Genomic DNA, 15,423 nt, shown 5'->3' with positions numbered 1-15,423 from the left:
TTTATGTATCAATCTATGTATCAAGCATCTATGTATCTGTGTAGATGGGTATCTCCAGTCGGTCGGGTATGTATGCATGCATGTATCTCAGGAAATACCCGTGGATTCTTGCTTTAAAATTGTCCCAGCTCTGGCCAGTTGGAGCCCTATCAGCCTGGCTCATCTGTTCTTTTGATATGTCCCTATTATTCTCTGAGGTCTTCCTTATTTTCTGGCATAATACCAGACTTACCTTGTACTTCCCATGCCCCAGTCTTGGAATCAACCGTTTTCCCAAGGAGCCCTGGTCCTTTCAGTGGGACATGGCATTCAGAAGCCAAGATCTGGACATCTCTCCAGTTTCTGCCTCCAAATGCACTGCCTTCTTAAAGCTACACCCATCCTAGCCTCCTCCTCTTCCATTACAATGAAGACTCTGAGAAAAGATAGAAAAAAATGACAATTCTCCTTTCTACTCAAGGATTCCATGCTCCTGGCACCACCCATCTTGCAAGAAACTACTCTGTTTTCTGTATGCCTCTCTGGAGTTTCTTAGTGCACATACAAGTAGATACAAATACGGATTCTCATTTCCCCCATGATAGATTCGAAAGATTTGATATTCACTGTTATGCAGCCTCCCCCCGCCACCCCTTAATATATCTTGGGACCTTTCCATAGCACTGTACGTAGACCATTTTATTCTTTTTTTCCTTTAAAAAAATTGAGGTGAAATTTGAAAAAAACATTAGCCATTTTAAAATACACACTTCAGTGGTACTTAGTACATTTTGCAATCATTTCATTTATGTGAAACATCTAAAATAGGTAAATCCAAAGGGACAGAAAGCAAATTGGTAGTTCCCAGATTTTGGAGGTGGGGGGTACTAGGGACTGATGTTTAATGGGTGATGTGTATGGGTTATCTTTTGGGGTGATGTTTTGGAACTAGATAGATTATTCCTCATTCTTTTTATTGTTAGTATTTTTAAATTATGGTAAAACACACATAACATAAAATTTACCATTTTAACCATTTTTGAGTGTACAGCTTGGTGGCATTAGGTATATTCAGACTGTTGTACAACCGTTCCCACCATCCTTTGCCAGAACTCTTTTCATCTTGCAAAGCTGAGACTCTGTCCCCGTGAAACAGTAACACCCCTCCCTTTTCCTCAGCCCCTGGCTCCCACCATCTACTTCCTGTCTCTATGACTTTGACTCCTCTAGGGACCTCAGGTAAATGGTATTGGTCCTTTTGAGAATGGCTTTTGCACTGAGCCTAATGTTTTCAAGGTTCATCCATGTTGTAGCAGGTGCCAGAATGTCCTTCTTCTTCAAGGCTGAATAATATTCCATTGTGTGGACATACCACCCTTTCTTTACCTGTTCATCTCTTGATGGGCACACACCTTTTGGCTCTCATGGATAATGTTGCTATGAACATGGATGTGTAAATATCTCTTTGAATTCCTGTTTTCAATTCCCTTGGGTAGATACCCAGAAGAGGAGTCACTGGGTCATATGGTAATTCTATTTTTAGTTGTTGAGAAACTGTCATCTGTTTTCCTTAGCAGCTGTGCCATTTTACATTTCTGCCATAAGATTTCCAATCTCCCTATAACCTTGCCAACACTTACTATCTTCCGTTTTTTGGTTTTTTGTTTTGTTTTGTTTATTTTTACAGTAACCATCCTAATGTGGTGGAAGCGAGCACCTTTGCATTTATTCAGACCAGGGGCTGGGCTTTCTGTAAATATATAATACAAATTTTCATCTTTGCAGGTCATAGGCTCTCTTTGTGACCGCTTACCTCTGCCAGAGAAGTGCAAAAGCAGCCTCAGTGTGTAAACGAGAGGACATGACTATGTTCTGATAAAAACTTGAATTTGTGGACCTTGGCATGTGAATTTCATCCCATCCTCACATGCTGGGCAATATTATTCTTCCTTTAATTTTTGTCAACTATTTAAAAACATAAAATCCATTCTTGGCTTGAGGGTCATGCTAAAACAGGTGCCTGGACAGCCCCTGTTGGAAGTGGACGGGTCTCTCGGTGAACAGCACAGTGCCTGGCACTCAGTAAATGATGGTGGAATGAATGGTAGTAGATGATAACAAATGCATGGAGTGCCCTGCCAACCTGGGTTCTTGATCCTAAGTCCCAGTCTCTGTCTGTGTCCCCAGGGTCCCCCTCAGGACCTGTCCGTTCATCTCTGGTGAGTAGAACTACCTTTCTTATTTTCAGCTTGAGGCCCTCTGGGGTGGGTTCCCAGGTTGGGCGTGGAGGGGCCTCCAAACTAACTGGTTATTCATTTTTTGAACTCTGGGTATTGACTGTTGGATTGAGCCCTGTACCCGGGGCTGCTGAAGAGCGAGCAAGTGAAAGAGGGTCCCTGACTCTGGGAGATCAGGGTCTCCCTGGAAGGAAAATGGTGGTGGGGATGGTAACAGCAGCCCCTCCCTCCTGCTTTTGAACACCTATTGCAGGTAGAACAGTGAAGGGTGGAGGTTTACAGTGTTGCTTCTGGAGCCCACTGACCTGGGTTCAAATGCTGAGTCCCACATTTCCCAGCTATGTGACCTTGTGCTGGTAACTCAACCTCTCTGGGCTTCAGCTCTCCTCTCTGGAAAATAGATTAATGCCAACATCTATTTTGGGATTTTTTAAAAACCCATTTGTAGGGGTTTTCATAAGGTGTTAATGAGCTGTTACCTGTAAAGTTCTTAGTCCTGTGCCTGGCACACAGTAAGCCCTTTATTATCTGTGATTAGATTAGACCTGTTATTATTGCGGCCATCTTATTAGGACTACATTTCGTCAATTCTAAAACGCACATTTTTTTTCATGTTTTAACATCTCTGACATTGGAATGGCTCTTACAGTCAATGGAAGATCAGTCTTCTGCCTAATTTTATGGGTAGGACTTTTTATTTCATAATGGCCCGTGAAAGAACAGTGCCCTTTACAGTCGCCAGCATCTTAGATGATATCATATGGGATTGTTTTTAATGAGTGTTGTGTCAGCACTTAAATGAGCACTTTGAATTCTCGTAAAAACCCTTTGCTTTTCTTCCTCCCTTTCGGCAAAAGAAGGAGGAAACCAAGGCTTAGAGGGGGGAAGTGATTTGTTCAGTGTCACGCAGTGAGGAAGTGATGGAGACAGGATGGAACCCATCTGCCCTGACTCCGGACTCCAGAGCCAGACCTTGTTGCCCCTGGAGAGTCAAAGTAACACAAGGGGCATTATAACGCTTGCATTTCCTGAGCGGACGAGGTGCATTGGCTGCATTACTGCCAGTAGTCAGAAACGTCGCTCTGTATGTGTGGGGGGCAGTTTTAACTTCCTCTTTTCAGAAGAGGAAATTGGGGCTCTGAGTGGCAAAATCAGTTCCTGAGGTCACAGAGCCAGGTTTCAGACCCCATCTCCATCCTTCCCTGCTGGGATGGGGTCATCACGCCTGAACTGGGTGACTCATTTCAGGTGCAAGATTTAAGGGGGCGCCAAAAACCCAGGGATCAAGTTCCATGCTATTTCAAGGCAGCAGTTAAAATAATCAAAAGCGAGGCAAACGGGGGCGCCCGTCTGGCTCAGTCGGGAAGCCTGCAACTCTTGATCTCGGGGTGTGGGGTTTAAACCCATCGTTGGGCATAGAACTTACTTAATTAAGAAAAAAAGCAAGGCAAAATCCATGATAAGCAAAACATCAAAACTGTAAATAAAGACAGGATCTCATAGGGCGGGGGTAGAAAGAGGTGATGTGGTGAGCCCCCACGTATGGAGTCAGGTCTTGTCTTTATTTAAAGCCTTGACGTTTTGTTCACCTTGGATTTTTTTGCATTAATTTTTAAAACTGAGTTGAAATCCACATAACATACGATTAACTGTTTAAAGTGGCATTTATATTCATACTTATATTTCTATTACATGTTTACATGTAATATATCATGTTTACATGTATATATTTTTACATGTATATATAAATGTTTACATGTATATATCATATATAGTTATATATGATATATATCATACATGTTTACATGTATATATCATATATAGTTATATTTTTACATGTATATATCATATATACATGTTTACATGTATATATCATATATAGTTATATTTTACCTCAAATTAAAATATGTTTTTATGTTACATATTTACATTTGCAGCATACATTCATGTTCACCTTTATATATCATCTATAATTACATATGATCTATAATTAGTATATATGTTATGTATTTACGTTTATAGCATAATACATTCATATTCATATTTATATCATCCATAATTGTGTATCTTCTATAGTTAATATATATTATTTATGTTATATATTTATGTCTACAGCATAAATATATTTATACCCAGTGGCATTTAGTACATTCGCAAGGTTGCGTGGCCATCACCAGTATAACTCCAGAACATTCCGTCCCCCCAGAGGAAAGCCCGCCCCGCATTAGCGGTCGCCCCCAGCGCCCCCCAGCCCCTGGCACCCACCTCTAACCCCCTCCCGTCCGTGGATGAGCCTGTTGTGGACGACTCACGCACATGGAACCACACACAGTGTGGCCCTCTGTGTCTGGTTCCCTCTCTGAGCGTCGTGGGCTCGGGGTCCGTCCACAGGGCAGTGCGTGTGGGCGCCTCGCTTCTTTTATGGCTCTTTGGCGGTCGTTTTGGTTTTGAAAAGTATTGCACTAAAATACTCCTTACTTCACTTGCTATCACTTGTCTTGACGGTGGAGTGTTTTGCCCCCTCTCCACAGTTTGTACCTGGGGCTGGTGCCTCACCCTCCTCACCGTCTCTGCCCTGGTGGCCATGGAGATGGACGAACTGTGGGGACTCGGTAAATGCCCATCCAAGCAACGCCAAATTCCAGATTAAAGGGGAAAAAACCCTGCTTTTTTACACTCGCACTCTTGACCAGATGTGTGGGTTTTTTCCCCCCACACCCAAACAATTCTGGAATTCTTCCCTCTCAGCTGGGTGTCCTATAATTGAGTTCATTTCTGACACTACCCACCTAGAGATGGCATCAGACCCCACGGGTTAAGAGTTGGTTCGCATCAGATTGCCCACACCTCAGGTGCTAATCTCAAGTCCAGCCTTCCAGGACTTCTGACCGACCTGCTGTGAATTGTGGGCTCCCACAACCCCCTCCCCAGTTTGGACAATGCACTAGCACAAACTCCTAGAACTCAGGAAAACCATTTCCTTAGATTACGAGTTTATTATAAAAGGCCATGTCAGGGCTCAAGAATTCCTGTCTCCTTCAAGGTCCTTCTAGCAGGACTAAAACTCAAATTGCCACGAGACAGATTAATAGGAGAAAAATCAAATTATTTTTGTATGTACAGGGAATCCACAGAGACATGGGAATCCCAGGACGGTCAGGCAAAAGGAGGCATATATGTCATTCCAAATTAAGGAGAAGGGGGCAAGGGTGTGGGACGTCAAGGGGAAGGAATGCACTTCACAGGAAGATGAAGAGGAGGAAATGTCTGGCACACAAATGTTTGCTGGGCCCCTGGAAAACTGTGGGACACAGAGGATTTGATCAAACGGGCCTTGCTAAGTTCCTCCCAGCCCACCGCACCTCGTTCATAGCCTAATGTAGGTATCTAGGGTGATGGCTGCTATCTTCCCAGAGCAGGTCCTCTGTCAACATTCTTTTTAAGCAGTTGTGGGTGAGGTAGAGTTTTTCCTGAATCTGCTGGATTTTGATTGCTTTTTTTTTATTTTTTAGATTTTATTTCTTTGTCAGAGATGTAGAGAGAGAAAGAGAGAGCATGATCAGGGGGACCTGCAGGCAGAGGGAGAGGGAGAAGCAGGCTCCCCGCTGAGCAAGGAGCCCCATGAGGGACTTGTGACCTGAGCCTAAGGCAGACAATTCACCGATGGAGCCACCCAGGTGTCCCGGGTTTCGATCGCTTTTTAACTCAAAATGGTCTTCATGCCAAAGTGGCCCATCTTGGAGCAGCAGCCTCCCCTGGGACTGTCACCAGCTTAAAAATCACAGGCATGGGGGTGGTGTGGACCTGTCTCCTTGTTGTATCTTGACAGGTACGCCGGCCCCATGGAGCGCGCGGGGGCAGAAAGTATCCTCACCAACCGCTCGGATGGGACGTTCTTGGTGCGGCAGAGGGTGAAGGACACAGCAGAATTTGCCATCAGCATTAAGTAACTCCTCCGTCCCTGGGAGGAAGGGAATGTACAGTAACAGTAGCCATCTTACTCCTTTTACTTGATGGACAGCCCACAAGAAAGAGATATGCTTCCCAGGCAGGCTCCAAAAGGCATTTAGCACATTCTAGCAAGAGGCAGAAATCCCATGTGGACCAACGCTAGCGGACCCCTTTGCTCATGCCCCGTCTGTTGTGTGCAGCTTCTCACTCACGGTGACTCGTTTCCTGGTCGGTTTTATAATTTTGTCTTATGACGTCCAGTGGGGATTTCCCGCTGGGGATCTTGTGCTGCTTGGGTCTCCAGAGATTTTGCATTTACTTCTGTTGATCACCAACAGGTTAAATTTTTTGTTTTCAGGTTCAACATTTTAGGTTAATTCCTTAGTTTCCCCAGACTGTGCAGGTGGTTTAAGTTCAAACCCCAAACCTACACGAGGGCAGGCGCGAGGTTCTGAATTCTCAAGGGTGACTTTTCCGTTTGGGATCTGAGACAGATAAGCTTTCTTAGGGTCCCCTGTGTGACGGGTGGTTTTTCTAGAGGATGTAGCATTTGATAGTCCAGGCTTATGGGGTGTGGGCGGGTCTCAGTGCTAACCTTCCACCTCCGTGGACCCAGTAGCTCATCCCATGTTTCTATGGGATCATCAAGGCATAAGCTACTTGGTTAGCAAGATCAGCAAACCCCGTAGGGTAGCAGTTCACTCAGTGAGCTCAGTTTTTAGATTCAACCTCAATTTTGGCCTCTGGGGGTTTCCCTTTACTTTTTTGAGAGCTCAGCATTTTTTGTTCTCATCTTTTCTTATTTTCTGTAGTCAGATTTTTTTTGGGGGGGGTGCCAGTTATCTAGTTTTCCATGTTGACAGAAGTGAATATTTCTTCCATGTCCTTACTAGTCTGTGGCCCGCCATGTTGGTGGAAATGGGTCTCTTTTCCCAACCTGTAAATCCTCGGTCCTCCACCTTGGGGGAAGTACAGATCTCAACCTCTCTATTCTAGACCGTGGCTTTCTTTACAAGACCCTTGTGACTTCTCAACAACCCTCCGAATCAGGGTGTGGGGGTGTGTAGCCCGGGGGCTGAGACTTGGCAGGGGATGAGCTTGGGTCCCCAGCCTCAGGGCCCTGTGACCATCTGGGCCCCTCTCTCACTGCTTCCAGGTATAATGTTGAAGTCAAGCATATTAAAATCATGACAGCGGAAGGACTGTACCGGATTACAGAGAAGAAGGCTTTCCGGGGCCTTATGGTAAGGGCCAATCTACCTCAACCCCAGCCTCCCAGAATCTAGGAGAATCTAGCCCTCCCTGAAGCTCCATCTTGGGACACCCCCTTTCCCACACCCAGAGCAGTCCCTCCAAGAGCACTGTGGAGCAATGGGCTTTAAACTCATTCCCCTAATGGCCGATGATGATGATGATGATGATGATGATGAATAACAGCAGTGAGCATTTACTAAGCCCTTACTGAGTGCCAGACATGCTCTGGATAGGACTCCAGTGAATCCCCTCGACTCACTGTGGGAGGTTCTATTTCACACACAGATGAAACTGATATTCTGTCCTTATCTAGTATCACAGAAGAGCAGAGCTGTTTCTGTCAGACTGCAGGCTTAGCTTTGCCTCATCTGTTCAATGGTCTTTTCACTGCGAATTCAAACACCTTTCAAGTGTTTTTGCTTCTGTTTGATGCCCTGTAGTTTTGGGAAAACTTTTAGACATTTTAAATCCCATTGGTCTAAGGCACATGGATTTTACCTGTGGTCCTTGGATCCTTGAGGAGCTTTGAGTCCTCTGGAAAAAGATAGAGAATTTTGCACATAGCTGCATGTATTAGGAGGTGAGTGTCTCAGATTTCCCTTGATTCTCAAACAGATCCTTGACTCCCTGAAAGGTTAGGGACTGTTAATTTATTCCACAATTTTTTTTTTGTCCACCAAACCTGATTCTGAAAAATTTTCCCCTCATTTTTTTATTTCTGAAAAATTTCCAAAAAGTTACTGGAATAGTGAAATGAACATGTGTGAATCTATCACTTACTAATCGTTAATGTTCTGCTTCTTTTGTGCCCTGTCAATCTCTCCCCCGCTACACACATTTATTTTGCCCTGTGTAAGAATAAGTTGCAGGCATCTAGACTGTTCACCCAAAAATACTTTAGCATGAATATCCAAAGAGCCAAGACATTCTTGTACCTCACTACAGTATCATTATTACATTCAGGAAATTGAGCATGGATGCCAAATTATTATGTAATATACAGTCTATTTTCCAAACTCCTGATTGCCCCCAAAAGTATACCTTTTATAGCTCTTTTTTCTTGAAGGATATAATCAAGGATCACACATTGCATTTAGTTTTTATCTCCTTAGTCTCTTTTCATTTGTAATAGATTGCCAGCCTTTTTAAAATCTTTTTTTTTTTTTGGTCGTTCATGATACTGGCATTTTTGGAGTCTAGAACTCTAAACCATGAGACATTTTGTTTTGTCTTAGCTACTACACTCTACTGCCCCTCTCCCTGGGGGACTGTATTCCGGATCTGCCCTTTTCCAGATGTGCGACCCTGGACGAGGAACTTGGCCTCTCTGTAACTTGGTTTCTCCATTTATAAAATGGGAGAATCATGAATGTATTCACCTTTCATGATTATTTGGAGATTTTGATGCTGTGTGTTTGCACACTGACCAGCACATAGTAGGTGCTGAATAAGCAGAATTTATTGTTATCATTATTATAATTAATTATAAAAATAAGTCTCTTGACACCCACAGTGGGGGTTGATTTTGGTGAGCTGGCTATCAGGCAAGTTGATTATTCGGTAAATTTATTATGAAGTGACTTGGTTATTAAGAGAACTGGCTTTAGGCAATGTGATCTCTTCCCAAAAAAATGGTCCTGGTTGCCCAGGAAGGGAATGAGCCCCCATCATGGGGAACAGTCAAGGAGTCACTTACCAGGGAGGCCAGAAGGGATAGCATCTGCCCCCCTGTCCTTCCAGGAGCTGGTGGAGTTTTACCAGCAGAATTCCCTAAAGGACTGCTTCAAGTCACTGGACACCACCCTGCAGTTCCCCTTCAAGGAGCCTGAGAAGAGAGCCATCAGCAAACCCCCAGGTAGAGGTCTCAGGCTGGGGACCTGTGTCCCAGCTCCTTCCTATTGTAGAGGGCAAATTCGGGGATGCTATGGACATTCCAGTGGGCATACAGAGGTCATGTCTGGTAAGCAGTGGGAGCTCCTTCTCACGATAGTCTGTCCCTTTGCTCTTGGGTGGTTTGCATGTTCATTTGCTTGGCTGGAAGGTGGGACAGAGGTTACTTTTGTATTTGGGAAGATGAGGACACTAGGTACCAGAAGGGTTCTCACCTGCACCTTTTAAGCCTGTATTTTTGTATCAATATCAAGTATTAATTAGTATCTATATCATTCTCTCACAAAAAGGCAAGACCTTTAGTGCACTCTTCTCTTTTCCTTTGCATCTCTTCCCCATAGGTTCATGGACGTTATCTGGAATGTTGGATACAGTTTGCTATGAATTAAAATAATTACGACATATGTTTTAGGGATTCTTTCTTAACAGTTGCATTTAACTTCTCAAATACAGTATCAAGAATTACTCAAACTCCATCTATATTTCTTGTTTTCTATATTTTCCTTTATTTTTTAAATTCCTTTTACTGATTCAAATTTCATTTTGCTAGCATGCATCCTGAAGTATGTTTTTCAGAAAAGTCACATGGGTGGTATAGTTTCTGGATTCTTACATATCCAAAAAAAATTTTAAAGAGAGATTTAAAAATTGATTATTATTAAAATGTTACATTTTTGAAAAAAACAACACCAACATAACATCAGGACTCCAATCTTCAACAGAGGATCCTCATCACCCAATGAGATAAATGTTTGTGTCTGTCTGTACATTACTTATTTGCCCTGGTGTCTATATGGATCTTAGTGTACTTGGAGAAATACTACAAACACTTTCCATTCTACAATGCTGCTTAATATTTCACTACGAAAAATTTTCTGTGTCTTTCGAAATTCATAAGTGGCATTATTTTCTAAACTTGGATACTGGTTGGGCTAGAATGATGATTTCAGAAGAACAGTTGTGTCCCCTCAGAGCACGGGGTGTCCAATACTCTGCATGAAGAAGTATTGGGGGACACTTTTGTCCTGGTGTTACTCTCCTGAGAGCCCTGCCTCCCCCCAGCTGTCCCCAGATGGTGGGCAGGTGTCTGTTCCAGGCCCTTTACTCACCTCAGATCTCCCCTACACAGCAGGGAGCACCAAGTATTTTGGCACAGCCAAGGCGCGCTATGACTTCTGCGCCCGGGACCGATCAGAGCTGTCTCTCAAAGAGGGTGACATCATCAAGATCCTTAACAAGAAGGGGCAACAAGGCTGGTGGCGAGGGGAGATCTATGGCCGGGTGAGTTGGGGCAAAGCTTGGCAGCCTGGGGAAAGGGCATGGGATGACCTGGCTATAGCGCTATAGCCTGGAATTGTGGAATGGAGCAGGTGGGGAGTGGCCCTTGTGGGTGTTCCCTGGTCAGAGGGGAGGAAAGGAGATAGAGATTTCATTCATTTATATAACTTGCATCTATTTACTGAGCACCTGCTATGTGCCGGGCACTCTGCTGGGTGCTGAGGAGACAAAAATGAGTGTGGTACAGTTACTGCCCTCATGAAACTCATAGTCTAGTGAAGATGATAGATGTGTAACCAAGCGGGTACAACATTGAATGGTAAGGGTTGAGATGGGGAATCACAGGGCAGGGTAGGAGCAGATCAGTAGGACTTCTGAGAGGCCAAGGTGATCACTGAGGGGTGAGTAGTTAGCCAGGCAAGAAGGTCATAGAGGGGGTGGAGGAAAGTATTCCAGGCAGAGGCACCAGCATGTGCAAAGGCCCTGAGGTGAGAGAGTGATTAGCATGTTTGGGGGACATGAAGGGAGCGGTTTTTGTCTATCTTGTTCACTGCCGTGTCACCAGTGACTGGCACATAATAGGTGCTCAATAAATATTGAATGCATGAAGAGGTATATAACTGGGAATGACCATTTTTGCCTTTTGTGTTTTTTGTCTGCCTGCATTCGGACTGTCTGTCAGGCGGGACCTTAAGGTTCCTCAAAAAATTTGTTTCTACCTGGTTCTTATTTTTGTCTCACAAAGACAAAGAGTCTTCTTCATTTTATCCATGAATGAATTCCTAGTTTCTAGAATACTGCCTCACTTGTAATGGTTTCTAAAACATATTTGTTGAATGAAGATAAGGACATTGGTCAGGAGCTTACATTCTACTGGGGGAAACATGTGAAAAAACAGCCCAGATAATTGCTTAGGTGAACAGTTAAGAATTGTGGAGAGTAAGTTCAGTGTGCAGTGGAGGACAGTTGGGGTTTAAGGGAGCCTTTGGGAAATCTCAGCTATAATGAATTCATCCATCCATCCATCCATCCATCCTTTTAAGAAATATTTATTAAGCATCCCCCGTGTGTCAGGAACTCTTCTAGACTCTCGGGAATCTAATGAATAAAACGGATGCCAATCCTTGCCCTTGAGGAGTTCATGTTATAGTGGGGGTGTGGGGACAGACAACAAGCCCATAAATAAGTAACATATACTCAATAAGATGCTGACAAGTGCTATGGAGAAAAATAAAGCAGGGATAAGGAGTGTTAGGGTGGGTGGGGTTTGCAATTTCAAATAGGGTGGTCAGGAAGGTCTCACTAGTAAGGCGACATGTGATAGAGAACGCTGGAAGTGGGGGTGTGTGTCAGCCACATGTACCTCTGGGGGATGTACTTTCTGGGGTGGAAGGTGTGGCTGGTGCAAAGGCCCTGAGGTGTGAGGGCACCTGCCTGGTGTGTTGAGGAACAGTGGGGAATGTGCAGAGGCTGCCCTGACCCCTTCCTCTTCTCTTTCCAGGTTGGCTGGTTCCCCTCCAACTATGTGGAGGAGGATTATTCTGAATACTGCTGAGCTTTGGCACACTGGACGAGAGATGAGAAACTCCAGGCTCTGAGCCCAGGATGAGCAGGCAGCAGGGCCAGAGGGGCTGTGACAGGTCCCAGCGGGCTGAGAATCCAGGATGGACTGTGGAGGGCCAGCGTCCAGCTGGCAGGGCTCCTGGGATGATGCCCTGCCATGGTTAATTTATAACACACTGGTTTTCTCTTGGGGCCCCTCAAGAAGGTGGAGCTCAAGGCAACAGCTTTTAATAAAATAATGAAAGGAATGACTGCTGTCATTCAGGAGGACCTGGATGGGAAAGGGTGGGAAAGGACATGGGGGCACAGATAAAAGCCCCCTCCACAATCCCCGCCTTCCAGCTTTATTATCTTGCTTTGCCATATAAGATAAGACCCCAAGAAGGAAATGGGACCCCCACAAGGCAGGAAAGAATTTTACACGCGCAGATTCCAGATCACAAAAATGTAACTCTCCTTTGTTTTTTCTCTGCTAGAACTTAACTACTCTCCAATTCTGCTAAGAGGTAGAGACTTCATCTTAGTTTCCCCCCAAGATCAGGTTTAAATTCCAGGCAGTTTGGCACTGGGGTGTTGGGGAGACAGATGTCATGGTTTCTGCTTTGCCTTTGGTTCCTCTGTGTCTTCCACATCCTTCTTGGCACATGCAAGACATCTGGCTGTTTGTCCTGAAATGCTGAGTGGAATGACTGTACCTCCTGGTTTACCTGCAACAGTCCTGGCTGTTGTCCTGGTATAGTTATTAATCACGATCCTTTTCATTTTCCAGAGTGTCCTGGTTTGGGTGATAAATTATATGGTCACTGCCTTAGGTTGGGCTTCTCCAGAAGCAGAGCCTGAGACAAGGATTTGGATGTGCAAAGTTAATCTGGGAGGTGATCCCAAGAAGTAGCCAGAAGGGAGGGAGAAGGGAAAAGGGAAGGAGCCAGTAAAGGGAGCACTGATGAGCAGGTGACAGCTGTGGGCAACAGGGGCTCATTCTTGTTGGGGACCCCCTGGAAGTCCACATAGAACATTCCTTGCAGTTGACGTGCAAGGGAGCTAGGGTATGTGTTCACCAACTTCCATCAGTCATTACTTGAGAGCTGCTTGTATGTAGGCAGTGCATGCTCTAGTGGTTGGAGAATGACAGGCATTTCTGGAGCTGTTGACCTGTTGGATATTGTCAGTGGGTGTGTGGGGTGCTGACAGGGTCTGCTGCATTATCCCTAAGGACAGAGAAACCGCATGCACACCCCTTTGCAGCCATCCCTACCCAATGGATGCTGCCCTATGCAGGGTGTGGGGAGCCTCTGCAGAGCTTGCTGTATCCTGGGGTCCCTAGGGCTCCAGGGAACCTTCTTTTTCTCATATCACCCTGAAGCCATCTAAACTGGGGTGTGCAGATAGGATACAGGGATGCTTCTCTTGAGCCCTCTCTTCCCCTCCACCTTGGAGAGCCGTTGACTTATCTTGTTGCAGGAAAGGTTGCTTCAGCCTGATGAATGCTTTTCTGCATACATGACCAGATTTTTTTTTTCTTTTTACTTAATAGATTTAACTTTTACAAAATTGTGGCCCTATATACACAGTATAAAATCCACCGTCCTCACCAGTTTTACATGTATGGTTCAGTAAGTAGCGTGACGTATATTGGTTGTGCAACCAGTCTCCAGAATTTTTCATCTTGCGAAGCAAACACCCTGTCCCCATTAAGCAACAACTCCCTATTTCCTCCTCCCTCCAGCCCCTGGCGCCCACTATGGCCAGATTTTTATTGGGGAATCCTTTGGGGCTTAGATTTTTGAGGCTCAAAAGCCAAGAGGCAAAATCTCCAAAAAGGCTTTTGACGTTCAAAAGCCAAAAAGCTGTTTCTTTGGTAACTCTCTTACAGGTTGTAGAAATACCCCATTGGAGGCAAAAAGATGGTGGCCAGGTCTGGGGAAGGGCCATGAGCTATATGTTACTTTGGGGGAAAAGAGTTAGTACTTCTAAATATTACTCCCCCCCCCCCCAACACACACACTAATAACAGAGGCAGCCCCATGTCAAGCATACGCCACAACAGCCTTGGCCAACGCCATCTCACAACCAGCTTCGTGGGCTGTAGAGCATCATGGCCATGGCTCCAGGAAGATCCTAAGATCAGCTTTGCTCCTTTAAAATTAGCTGTAACATTTTGAGAAAGTGACTTCACCTCTCTGAACTAGAGAAAGATGAGAAATCCCGCATCCGAGGGAGCAGAGTTGGCTGGTAACTAAGTGCAAAGCCACCTTCTTAATCATCGCTCCAGCGGCTGACGGGAACTTCCTGGTTCTGTGCTCAGTCCAAGGAAAGCAGTGCTCAGACAGCACCTGTGCACACCTGGCCAGGTGCACGGTCTGGACTCCGAAGCCTGGAAGTATTTTCCGTGTTTGAAGGACCATGTAGCTGGAAAGGGGATGTTGGAGTCACAGAGGGCAAGGACAATGAAGAGGGGGCTTTTGCCCTCTCCCATGACTCCCCCCACTCCCTGAGCCATGCCATGAGTTTACCAAAGGCATAAGGAGGCTACCCGGCTGTCTAATTCAGGGGTGCTATTGAGGCGGAGGTCATGGACTTGTTCTTGGAGGTCCTGTGTATCACCGTCCTCCAACCCCAGGCTGAACTTTGACCCCAGCCATGGCTTGGGCTCTACCCCAGTCTTGGGTGTAGTGTTGTTGTGGCCATTTGCGACTCTCCAATCTCAGTGTCTTACAAACAACTCCTTCATGTTTTAGCTTCAACTGTGCTGAAGAAGTTTCTGGAAGGAGAAGGCACTGCAAGAGTAGCACCATTTTGAGACATACTAGGCTCATGATACGCCAGGCTCATGGCAGAAAGAAAGGAGAGATGGCCGGACGGCTCAGTGGCTCTCAATGTTTCTTCTAGAGAATGGCACACCACTTCCTCTTGCATTTCAGTGGCTAAAGCAAGTTGAACAGCTAAGAGTAACATCAACAGGGCAAGAATGTTTAATCCTCAAACAGAGAGAGCTGTGAAAACTTGGAACAAAGCCAGAGTCAACAGGGGAGGCTGTTGGTATCATTCAACATTGATTCATTCACTCATGTTTGTGATAAGCAGTTAATAACACCAGCTGTTACAGGTTGACCTGCATCCCCCTCCAAATTCATGGGTTGAGGTCCTAAACAGGACCACAGAGTGTGACTGCATTTGGAGATAAAGTCTTTATAGTGGTGATTGAGTTAAAATAAGGTCATTAGGGTGGGCCCTAATCCAATGCGACTGGTGTCCTTAGAAGTATGGGAAC

The 15,423-nt window shown here is 45.0% G+C and overlaps 1 protein-coding gene across 1 annotated transcript in view; it reads left to right on the top strand.

Annotated features, from left to right (window-relative positions):
- Positions 1-12,400, top strand: part of VAV1 (vav guanine nucleotide exchange factor 1) — a 49,271-nt gene extending 36,871 nt beyond the window's left edge. Inside the window, exons 22-27 of the mRNA XM_025861079.2 lie at positions 2,167-2,198; positions 6,046-6,162; positions 7,324-7,411; positions 9,162-9,276; positions 10,441-10,592; positions 12,091-12,400. Of these exons, the coding sequence (XP_025716864.1) occupies positions 2,167-2,198; positions 6,046-6,162; positions 7,324-7,411; positions 9,162-9,276; positions 10,441-10,592; positions 12,091-12,144 (558 nt within the window). The 3' untranslated portion in view covers positions 12,145-12,400. The remainder of the gene's footprint in view (positions 1-2,166; positions 2,199-6,045; positions 6,163-7,323; positions 7,412-9,161; positions 9,277-10,440; positions 10,593-12,090) is intronic.
- The last annotated feature ends 3,023 nt before the right edge of the window (positions 12,401-15,423 follow it).

Source organism: Callorhinus ursinus, unplaced genomic scaffold (genome assembly GCF_003265705.2).
Source record: "Callorhinus ursinus isolate GAN/ISIS: 27379988/994484 unplaced genomic scaffold, GSC_fseal_2.0 scaffold77, whole genome shotgun sequence".
Taxonomy (NCBI): Eukaryota; Metazoa; Chordata; class Mammalia; order Carnivora; family Otariidae; genus Callorhinus; species Callorhinus ursinus.
This window is presented reverse-complemented; position numbering and strand designations above follow the sequence as displayed.